General features: G+C 35.3%; 1 protein-coding gene across 1 annotated transcript; it reads right to left on the bottom strand.

Moving 5' to 3' along the window:
- Positions 1 to 5,159: 5,159 nt before the first annotated feature.
- LOC107802638 (BAG family molecular chaperone regulator 2-like) lies at positions 5,160 to 11,289 on the bottom strand. The gene is made up of 3 exons (XM_016626167.2): positions 11,088 to 11,289; positions 6,250 to 6,524; positions 5,160 to 5,732 (listed from the first exon to the last, which is right to left on the bottom strand). Exons 2-3 carry the CDS (start codon positions 6,494 to 6,496, stop codon positions 5,494 to 5,496), a joined length of 486 nt encoding a protein of 161 aa, XP_016481653.2. The 5' UTR covers positions 6,497 to 6,524; positions 11,088 to 11,289; the 3' UTR covers positions 5,160 to 5,493.
- Positions 11,290 to 12,202: the final 913 nt, after the last annotated feature.

Below are 12,202 nucleotides of genomic sequence, written 5' to 3'. Positions count from 1 at the left end.
TGAGGTAAGTCATTTTGACTCCTTTGTGATTATACTATATGAATTAGTCTTCGTTTTCGGCGTCAGATTGTTGATTTTTCAAGAGAAATCGGAGAAATTTTCTACAATTTCATAAAATAAATTTTAAAGATTTGAACATCGATTCGGAGTTGGATTTAAGTAAAATTAGTATGGTTGAACTTGTAATTGGATGGGTTGTCGGATTTTATGAGTTTCATTGGATTCCGAGATGTGGGCCCCACTGGCAATTTTTGAAGTGTAATTTCAGATTTTGTGGGAAAATATTAATATTTTGATATGGAATTAATTCCTATAATTTTGTGGAATGAATAAAATTTATTGTGGCTAGATTCGAGCCGTTTAGAAGTTGATACGCGCATAATGAAATTTCTGGAGCATTGTTGATCTTGCTCGGAATTGGATTCGTCTTGTTCGAGGTAAGTAACTCTTCTAATCTTGGAGCTGAGGGTATGAACCCTGAATACACGTGTTATATGTTTGGTGTTGAGGTGACGCACATGCTAAGTGATGGGCGTGTGGGCGTGCACCGTGTGAACTGTGATTTCTGTTATTTTTGTGGTACTGTGTAATTACCTAAACTTGTCTGAAATCATGAAATCTCTACGTACTAGAGTTATCGAGCTGTAATTATGTTAGAAACCATGTCTATGCTACATGATTATTCTCTTGGGACCCACTGAGGTCATTTCTGTTGTTGAGTTATCTGCTTTCATTGCATTACAAACTAAGTCACACGCATTCATTTGCATATCATATCTCAGTCTCTATTGTTATTTATTGATACATCATATCATCATTTTCGGGCTAGTTACATGACATGGTGAGCCCGTGAGAGAGAGACTGGAGAGATTGATGACTGAGTGAGGCCGAGAGCCTGATTGATTCTGATATTGATACTATGGCACGTGAGTTGTCCGTACGGATTATAGCGCTTGGGCTGAAGGAGCCCCTCCGGAGTCTGTACACACCCCCAGTGAACGCGGTTGATATTATTGAGGGATGGATCTTTCCTAGATATGGATCTTGTCCGAAACATTATATACTTGGAGATAGATCTTCTTCATGGGATGGATTGGCCCTACTCGGTACGGAGTGACTGATGATCAGTTGATGTGTATATTCTGGTATGGATCTTTCCTTGTCCGGATTGGCCATATATAGTACCGAGTGATTGAGCATGATGAGAGGAATATGTGAGAAAGTGAGATTGAGTACTCTAAGAGTGTGAGTACATGAGTTCATCTCTCAGATACATTGCATTGGCATGCACACATGACATAGAGATGTATTTTCCTCATGTTGTACGGTATCACGCCATTCATGACTTCTCACACATGTTGGCATATGGGCATAGTGATGGATTTGTTTTACACTGTCTATGTGGAAAGAAAATGAGACATCTTAATTATTATTGAAAGAATTTTTAGAAAAATTACTGTTTTCAAACTTATTCATATTTTTGGCAACTTCGGTAAACGATTTGGGTTTTCACTGTGGTACTTGAAAGGTAGAATTATTTTCAGAAATCATGATTTAAGCTGAGCATTTTATCTTTGAGTTACTTCTTTTATTACTTGCTTTATGTTGTTATGAATTGTTGTTGGTTATTGAAGTTGGACCCGACCTAGGTATAAGCTCGTCATTACTTTCAACCTAAGGTTAGGTTTGTTACTTATTGAGTACATGGAGTCGGTTATACTCATACTACACTTCTGCACCTTGCGTCTAGATATTGGATGTTGATGTTGTTGTACTCGACGGGAGTTGGAATTGAAGACGTACCTGCGTTCCGGTTGTAGTTGTCTCTTGTTCTTGGTAGCCTTATATTTATAAAAGTTTGTTCGTGTACATTTCAAACAGATGATGTATTTATTTCATACCAGCTTTGTAAATTCTAATCTTAGAAGCTCGTGGTTTGTACTACTAGTTCTTGGAGAATGTATAAGATTTAAATATTTTCTTTTACTTAATTGCCTTGTTAAATTTTATTGAAATTGGATAGTAGATAATTGGCTTACCTAGCGGGTTGGGTTAGGTGTCATCATGACTAGTTGGATTTTGGGTCGTGACAACGTACCCTTGTGAGTTCAACTTTTTTCCTGTTTCAAATAAATAAGTTTCTGAAATTTGAGACTTAGAATTCGCAAGAAAAAATATTTCAATTTGGATTTGGCTTGAAAAATAGTTCAAGTTCTATCTTTATGATTTCTTGGACTTCATGACGTCTTAAGCCACTAGCAAGCCAAAGGATGGCATAACCATCAACTCTCAGACCAAAATTACACATTGTTCATCACTGCTAAGAAAGTTTCCCTTGAAATAGGCTTTAAGCATACAAGTGAAGAATATTGATTATCTTGCCAGTTTCTAATGATCAAGGATGATATGCAGGTTAACAAAATGGATGGAAAGATTGACTAAAGTTGTAAAGAAAAATGGACTAGGGACAGTGATGCAACTATACCTTCAACTAAACTGTCCTGCAGAGTCACTCATAAACTGAGAGTAAGTGGAACTATAAAATGATGTGTCTGTAGTGCCGCACTTACGAAATGATGTATTTGTAGGAATACGTGGAGCATAACCAAATCATCTTAGGCTAACTTATTCATTTTGTCATATACACAACGTGAGTTAGTTGCATTCTCTGTGAACACAATCATCTCTAATCCTATATAATCTGGTATTACCCATCATAGCATTTAAATTTCTAAGATACCTAGGCTCAGTATTTACACACATGTAACATTATTGGTCTTCCAATTATTCTAACGAGTCGCACTCGCTTTGCTAGCCCGCAAGGCTCCTCCATTTCAGTCATTCTGTTTGAATTCTATGTATTACATCTTCATCTACCATACCGTTCTTCTAATGACTGAGCTTGGATATATAAATTGCCTTCATTTTAAGAACGCAATTTGGTGCACCTCTACAAGTGAAGTTGGCGGTTCAAATCTCACTCTAGACTATTTATTTACAATTTCATTAAATCAATTCATTTGCTTCATGTTTTTAGTATTCCAATTAGACGAAAGTGATGTAAATCTTATGTTATAGACTGAATTGCAAATTGCAGTCTTATATTATTTGTCATTTAATCACGTTTTTTGCTTTACACAAATTGCAGAGTATTTCTTGCAGACAAGTATTATTCTTTCAGTGTTAGTTGATATCGTTGATGAAGAAAGGATTGAAAAGACAATTGCAAAATGTTGGATGATTTACTGGAGATTCGTCTTCTCCAGTAAATCACATCTATTCTTTAATATCGGATACGCTCCATATGCCACTAGCAACTTTTGTGGTTATAAGATTCTGAGCATACTATAGCCTACTATAATGAAATAGTTCTTATCCAATTTAACCCCTGATATTTGAGGTACTTAAAATTTCTATTGATGGTAATTCAAGTAAGTTGGTCGATTTATTTAATCAACTAATGTAGAAGCATACTTTAAGTCCTTAGGGATTAGTCGGAGTATTTATTTTGTCTCTCTTTAATTTTCTTTTTGTTTTCATGTAGCTTATTAAAAGGAAGTGGCAAGCCGCTAGATATATTAGCAAAGCTAAATGAGTTAGTTGGTTTTTCGCTTTATGAAGAAATTAAACTTTTTAAGGTTAATTTTTTTCTTCTTTTTCTTCTACTCGTGCTGCTAAGTTTTTAACTCAGACCCTTTTTTAACAAGTCACTTGGGATTGGTAGTCCTTGGCAACAATAATATAGAGACAACCTGATAAAATTCATCTATTTATTTTTTTCTCTTGTTTTGATTGCGATCACTAAATTAAATCTGTAATATACATATGTTTTTACTATCTCTCTTCGCTCTATTTTTTCTTTGAATCGATCCACGCATCGTGCGGATACGTATACTAGTTACTTTTAAAAAGATTACATTTTGGGTAAATTGCCATTATTTGCTATTTTTCGTAAGAAGGTTCTGAGACTAACCTGATGCACTACCCCGAAAAAAGATATCTTACTACAGGCTTCAAGAAGAAAATTTTTTATCTGACAATAGAAAACTTGTAAGGTTTCTCAGTGAGAAGAAATTGCAGAATTAAGCTATTTAATTAGTTGGAAACCGACTTACCAAACTATCTCAAACACCAAACGATTATCTAATAGAAAACAATTAAGACTCCTCACCAATATAATGTTGCTTTCCAGATTGTCAAGCATCTCCAATAATAAAATCAACTTGCAATTGATAGCGAATTTGTGGCCCCTCCTGCTGCTTGAAATGAAGCATCACGCGCAAACTTAAAAAGACCATACTAGTTTTAAAAAAATGCGGGCCAAGATTTTAATGTTATATTTTGAATTTTAAAATGATATTTTCAAGCGATAATGATTAGATTATAAATTTAATATATTTACATATTTAATAAAAAGTTTAATACACTGAATCCAAATTATGTATGCTTCTATCTTCTCTCTCAAAATGGGGATTGAGAAAATGTAAATTCTACTCCATTGAGCTTGTTCTTTATCCTCCTTAAGCAATCCATATTGGATAAATAAAAAGAAATATAAAGGTGAATATTATTCTCTGGATGTAGAGTAGGGACTTTTTTTTTCCCTCTTTTCAGCTCAACTTTTAATTATTAAATGATGCACACATGCACGCCTGTACTCTGATAATTTCGTGTGCCCATATTTTGTACGTACGCCGGCCAAGTTGGCCCCAACGGTCATTAATCTTCAATTCTTTACAAATGGAACATATATACTAGCATGTTGGACCGCCAAGGGGTTTAAACTTTAACGGGATAGTTAGATATTTTTAATCTGTAATCTCGGATTTGAACGATTTTAGGAAAAGGTATACTTTCTCTGTTTTAAATTAGACAAAATACTTTCATTTTAATTTGTTCCAAAATAAATTACGCATTTCTAAATTTAAAAATAATTCAACTTTAAACTCTTTATTTTACTCATTTTACCCTTAATGAGAGTTATTATAACCACATAAATGTCATGGCTCCACAAAACTTTTATCCCTTAAATTTTTAAAATCACAAATTTCAAAAGTTTCTTCTACTTTGTTAAACTTCGTGACGAATCAAACTAATTCGTCTAAATTGAAACGGAGGAAGTAGTTGATTTTCGATATCCAATAGTTAAATCGAAAAGGTATAAAAGGAACATGGAATATTAAGGAAAAAATTTTACAGTACAATTTACAAAGTCGATAACCTAATCGAGATGATGCGGACATGCACCAGTTACACATTTTAATATATGCTGCCTTGGGAACCCCATTTGGGCTCGCATATAAAATTTGCTATTACAGTAAAGAAAAGGAGGACCTACTCTAATTGAAGGGCAAGTTGGTAACCAGATTTATCACCAATCTTGATTCAATCACTCATTTTCTTGATGAAGAGGGGGTTAGTTTTTTTTTAGGAAAGTAATTAATCAAAACACTACACAATTAATGGCACACTAATAGCAATGTTAACTAGTTTTTAGACACAAATGGTGTGGTAAGAGGATTCTATGACTTGGACATGTCCATTTGCAGCCAAATTAAGAAGCTTTTTTCTCTCTTTGATAGCTGGATCTTCAAAGAGCAACACTTTGTCTTTGTCTTTCACTCCAACCATGTGCAAGTATTCATAATCCTCTCTTTCTTTCCCTCTATATAATAGCCTTTGCTCCTTTGGTTCTAAACCAGTTACCATTGACAGTATCATCTTTAATTCTCCTGAAAAGAACCAAACACACAATCAGGTAAGAGCAGGTCGTGAATTAAACATTATAGTAATGATCTATAGTAGAAATAGAATAATGTAACACATTTTTTAGCCAGTCACTGGTTGGTTATAATTCAAGTTGTTGACTTGATACAACGGGGTAAACCCGAAATGACCCGTCAAATTATTAGGTTAAAAACAAGTCAAAATGTGTAACCTGAATGATCACAAAACAAATACAAAATATAAAAAAATTAGAGATGAAGGGTTATGTATATGGAAGAATTTAAGAAAACAATCATTAGCTTTTATATTTTTTTTCACAAAAAAAAAAAGAAAGAGAAAAAAGAGGGTGAATCATGTTGGGTGAGTTAGGTTATGACTTATGACTCAGCTCATTATGCTCAAGCAGACGCTTAACGGGTTTAATCATGACCCGTTTATAAATTTGACTCGTTTTAACTTTTGATCCACCTATTTGCTACTTTTTTTTAGTATATAGGAAAGTGAACAAAATGGAAAACTTACCAAAAGTTGAAGTAGCTTGTATAGAAATATCATGCCACTTAGAAACAGTAGAAACCTTAAGCGTGATAATTGAATCTCCAGCTTTCTCTGCACATTCTCTCTTTTGAACTAGCATACCTCCTGGACGCAATTCCCATTTAATTTCACCACCAGCTAATTTGGTGTCGCCGCCTACTGCAGCGGCGGCGCCAGTACTTCCATTCTTCGAATTGCTTCGGAAAAACTTCTTGCACCTCAATTTGATCATTTTTGCTTTTGGCCGCTGCTTCTGCGTTCTGATCAATATTACAAACAAGTTTACAATAGCTTAGTGGGAAAAAGAAAGTGGACGAATTGGCTATTTATATAGGAGCAGTTGGGGGCCCGTATTGGGACAAATTGCAAATTGAAAAGGACATAAAAGCCACCAAGAGTTACATGCTTAACAATAATTTATTCTACTTAGTTGATAATCATTGCTAACGATAAACATATGTGGGGAACAAAAACAAAACTGCCACAAATTAAAGTAACTATACATACTACTAGTTTAGGGCACGATAATCACTTTTTTTAGTCTACTAGTTTTTTGGCACGGGCAACGCAACACGCGTTTACACCCTAATGAGTATTAGACTAAAAAATTAACATAAATATTATTAAAATATTTTTAGTTATAAAATAAAATTTAATTACAATTCTAAAATAATAAATGATGATTCTACTTAGTTAATTCAATAAAAAAAGAAATCTTACCCCATAATTAAGTCCTTGGATACCTTATATGTCAAGGATCCTTTATTTTAGATAATCCGTAAATATAATAGCAAAGAAGCCAATACAAAAGAACCGTGCAAAAAAATATCTCAATTTAATTGGGGAAAAAAATGCAATTGGCAATGACAAGAATATCGTAATTATAAGAATACAAGCTTTTGTGAAGCTTTTTTAAACAAAAAATTTAAGTAATCAAAAAACAAAATGATTAAGGATTAAACGTCCACTCAACATAAATTTATATCTTTGTGTGTTAGTGATATTTATTCATTTGTATACGATCAAAACCGGTTTCGACTTTCGTACGATTAGTCAAGATTGGAACATAATGGATCGAAGGTCATCTTTGTAATATCGGGTATAAGATCCAAAGCGAGGTTACCAAGCTCAAGTTTCGGGGACCGATTAAGTACCAAGCTCGAAGTCAATACAGAGCTCGATTCCAAATCGAACTATGATGTGAGGCGGTGTTGTCGAACTTAAAAGCCAGAGACCGACCAATACCGAGCCAAAGTCAATACCGGGCCCCGAGCCAATATCGAGCTCTAAACCTGAAAATCGACCAATACCAAGTCCGATCAAGATCGAGCCAAGATACAAAACCCGTTACAGCTGCACTAAGGGAGAGAATCTCGGCGGAAATTAGGGAAAAGCTAATTTATCATGGGATCCCCACTATGTATTTTAAATTATATCTAAAGTAGGATCCCTCCACTATAAGAGGGATAATTATTATTTCTGTAAGAAAAAGAATATTGAGGCATACATACACTCTTATATTCATATATTACTATTAAAAGAGGAATACAAAGAGATTATCCTCTTGTGACCTTTATACATTGATTCATCTTGCTAGTTCATAAAATCGCTTTCCAATTCGATATTGGTTTGTATTTTATTCTTTGCAAGTCAATATTCAATATATTTCTACTTACTTTCCGATTTGTGCCAAGTTGTACCACATATCCTTAGAACTACGTATAAATTCAACTATCTCCGTTTTTCGGGTAAACAGTTTGGCATTCACCGTGTGGCTAAGGATAACAGTAGTTGTTTGGTACGAATCTCCACATAACACACCATTTTACACTTACTCTTGGAAGTGTCTTTGATTTCAGATTGAAAACGACGAATTCTCAATTAATGGCTCTAGGTGTAAAGAATTTTTGAAGTGAGGAATTTTTTGGATTTTGACTTGGTGTGACTGAACCTTAAGGCTGCCTACGTATCTTGTTCCACATGAATCAGACAAAGCGCAGATGTGGAAAACTGATGGACAAAATAAACTAAAAAAATAAGAATCTTTTTGGATTTTTTATTTATAATTTTTTTTTGGTTTTTCAAATACAAAAAAGGAAGTATGATAATGAGAGACTTGACAAATTCAACTATACTACGACAAATTCTGACACCAACTAAAAGACTGAATACTATTAAACAAGACTAGAAAGCAAAAAAAACAATATGAATGACACAAAACATAAAAAGTCTCCCCAAGCAGCTCTTGTATGCAACGGTCCTGACTGGAATGGTCCAGGGGCGTCTATCATGCTCAAGCTCCGGTAAACGGATCCATACGTGAATAAGAAGATAAGACCAAATAGAGTTAGTGACTCAAGACACTATATGAGACCATAACCTTCCTATTGGACACACGAACATGCGGCTAAAAATGCAAACTCGGCTAGGATGACCTGTAAGACATGGAAAATACCGCACGAAGGCCTATAGGACCCCCGATCTCCCAGGAATCACGGTCTCTAAAATTACTTTACAAAAATGACCCGCTTTGCATAAATGACCTATGTGGTCAAAAATGATTAACATGCAAACTCAACAGGAATGGACCTTAAACTAAGTGGACGCCTTGTTGTGGACTCATGACTCTAAGACATGGGTTAACAAGCCACTTTTGTAAAAATATCCTTATTTCGCAAAAATGGCCGATATGGCCAAATGTGGCTAAACATAAAAATTTGACAAGGATGGGCCTTAAAGTAAGGAGACAACTAATTGTGGATTCAAGACTTTCCTAACACGGTTCAACAAGCCACTTTGCAAAAATAACCCTATTTTGCAAAAAGACCGATGTGGCCAAAAGTGGCTAGACATGCAAGATTTGGCTACGACCCCCGAAGCCAAGAACTTAAGACTCACTAGGAAGATCGGACCCTATATGGGCTGCCTACGTATCTCGCCCCGAAAGATGAGAATCAGGTATGCATAGTTCGGGAATATTGGATATGGGAGAGAATTTAAAAATGCAACTAACTTGGAAAAACTAATTTATGTCTTTTTTTCAAAAAAAAATGATGAGAAAATGTAAAATATTTTTGTTGGTTTTCTTTTAGAAAACGGGGCAAGAAACTAAAAGTGACAAAACCCTCAATATTCTCTCTTGCTTCATTTTTCACCCTTCTTTCCCAAACATCAATCCGCCAAGTGACTTTTCTACCCTCAAAGATGCAACATTTAGCACGTAGGATGATTGAAATGTCCTTTTGGGCTGGCAGGCCCATTTGACATAATTTGGATAGGCTTCCTACAAAGGACACGGTACCTAGCAACGGGAGGCTAGGTCATAATGATATGATGCAAATAAAAATAACCTAAAGTTGACCTACGTTTGGGGTTCACTAACAAGGCAATTCGGGGGAGCGTATGGTCGATGGTGGCTGCTCAAGCTTTCCACCCACTCCAGACGTTCGACGCCCGCCTCCTCCCCTCCCCCCACTAAAATAAGGGTGACTCAACAAAGAGTTCGTGTACGCGACGCGTACTACGAGACTTGTTACAGAAAAAATTGACCGGGTAATGCAAATGCTGACAGTTATAAAGCAGTAACACATAAAGGAAAAATTGTAAATGCGTAAACAACTAACAAATAATAAAACGACATAAACAAAAATAAAAATCAAATAAAGCAAATAAAAACATTAAAACTTCAACCGAATATTCTAAAAAGTCAACAACATCAAGTACCAGCTCGAACCTGCAACTCCCCAGCAGAGTCGCCAAAGCTGTCACACCCTTTTTTCACCTCTTTAACCCCTTTAAAAAAGATAAAGATGATTTTAAAGATCAAAAGGGTTTTCAACTAGAAAGTGACAGAAATTGTGTTTCAAAGGATATTTAGAGTCGCCACCTGACATTTAATTTCAGTGTGCCAGGTCACCGTTAAAAAATAATTTTTCCTTTTGAAAACATATTTAGACTCTAAAACATAGTCTGCACCAGAGATTATAGATAAGGGGGTTCATTTGACTCGGGAAGAAGGTATTAGGCATTCCCCAAGTCCTGTAACTAGTACGGTTGCGTACTCGATCAAATTGGCTTTAAAGAATATTCTAATTGAGGCAAAATACAGAAAAAGGAAAATAAGCATAAAAGAGGCTCGAGATCGTCCCCATATAATAAAAGAAAAATAAGAGAAAAGAAAAGGAAGTACTAAAAGAAAAAATACTAAGAGTTATAATCTATCCTACGCTATGTTTCCTCCGCGATGTAGCCTGGGCCTCCATTTACATTCACTTCAGGGCATACCCCGGATAAAAATATATACAAACTCTTTGGGGCATTCCCCTCATGAAACCATAATAAACTAAAGGGGAATGACCTCTTACCTTGAAAATTCAAACAAAATCCTAAGGTTTGCCTACCTAAGTGTGGTCGACCTAGGCATGCTCATACCCAAAAAAGTAAATAAAACAAGACTAGAAGAATAATACAATTATCCTAAACCTAAATTTCTTTGAATTTTACACAGCAACCCAAACAATGAAATCAATTCAAAATAAGTTTTCAAGTTGGAACCCCTTATTTCATTAAAGCTAAACCGCATTCGGTTGAAGCAGTAACATAAAAAACAATGCCAGCTAGCCTACTTTAAAGCACGTACACAACAAAGAAAAATAATCTTATTGTCACTTTCACGTCATTAGCGAATCCAGCTATCAAACTCAAACAAATTTCATCAAAGGATCAAAAGGTATCACAAATAATCATGGAAACCGTATGAATCAACCATTCAAACACATATGTGACAAAAATCAAGAGGTAGAATATTAAAGATAGAAATGGACCTTTAAGTAGTGTTTTAATAGCAGAATTTCCTCCAAACAACTCTACACTCACTCAAGCAAGGAAAGAATCCGTCGACGGGAACTCGACAAAGCAGCAAACAACAATAACTATTGGACATGAACCGCGAATCAGCCCGTGAGCGAACCCAGAACTCGAAAATCTCGAACGGACCACCGTGTGTACTCAATGAAGAAGAAAGACCCCATATATAGACAGTGTATCCATGGTCCTATGTGCCGCTGCGACTTAATTCCTCTAAAAGGGTCGATGGGTCAAAGGATTGGGCTCTGGTGGAAGATTCGAATTTGGGCTCAATTATGGACAAGAAAAGCTTAAAATTCATTAACAAAGCCAATTTTGTTCCAAATTAATATAAAATGCTTGTAAAACCTAAAATCATTCCTAATTGGTTAAAATAAAACTAAAAATTAAAAATGAAACTCTATATATTTTCTTGTATTTTCAAGTGTTATAATAAAGTAAAAAATAGTGAAAATAGGCAAAGTCGTGATAAAATTAAAATACTATAAACATAAATATAATAATTGACCTTAAACTAAAGATGAAAATATTTTTGTGTTTTTAAATTGTAATTTGAAGTAAAAATTGGCTAAAACTCCATAAAAATTAAAGTTGAGTTAAATAAATATTTTAAATATTACAAATAGCTCAAAAATATGGCGGGTCAAAAATTATATTCTTACAAAGGCACAACCATATATGATGCAAAATAGGAGGACACATAGGAATAAGTAGATCCTGGATCAAATAGAACTGAAGCATCTCTATGGCAAACTGGAAAAATACATGTGATCACAACATCAGATAACTCAGCCTTAGGCCTAGTTGGAAAAGCATAAAATCATGGTTGGGCCCCACCACTCAGAATTGTGTCTCTGGGACGGCCTCTAACTGGCTCGCCTCCACCTTTAACGGTCTAAACTCCACATCTAATGGCCTGACCTCCACCTCTAGCTGCCTGACCCCTACCTCTAACTGGCTGAGCAGGCGGTCAAGCAACCGGTGCCGGTATGATGGCACAAGAATGCTGTCGAGATCTGTTACTCAACAACCTAGGGCAATATCTCCTGATATGACCAATGTTCCCACACTC

This window comes from Nicotiana tabacum, chromosome 17, assembly GCF_000715075.1.
Source record: "Nicotiana tabacum cultivar K326 chromosome 17, ASM71507v2, whole genome shotgun sequence".
NCBI classification, from domain to species: domain Eukaryota; kingdom Viridiplantae; phylum Streptophyta; class Magnoliopsida; order Solanales; family Solanaceae; genus Nicotiana; species Nicotiana tabacum.
Note: the sequence above shows the minus strand (reverse complement) of the source record. Positions and strands in the feature narration are given on the sequence as shown.

Bases quoted from the DNA above. Each gene is read 5' to 3' on its own strand.
- LOC107802638 (XM_016626167.2), bottom strand. From the start codon at position 6,496: ATGATCAAATTGAGGTGCAAGAAGTTTTTCCGAAGCAATTCGAAGAAT. The intron at 5,733-6,249 runs GTAAGTTTTCCA...GGTTCTTTTCAG, and splicing joins ACAAGCTACTTCAACTTTTG to GAGAATTAAAGATGATACTG.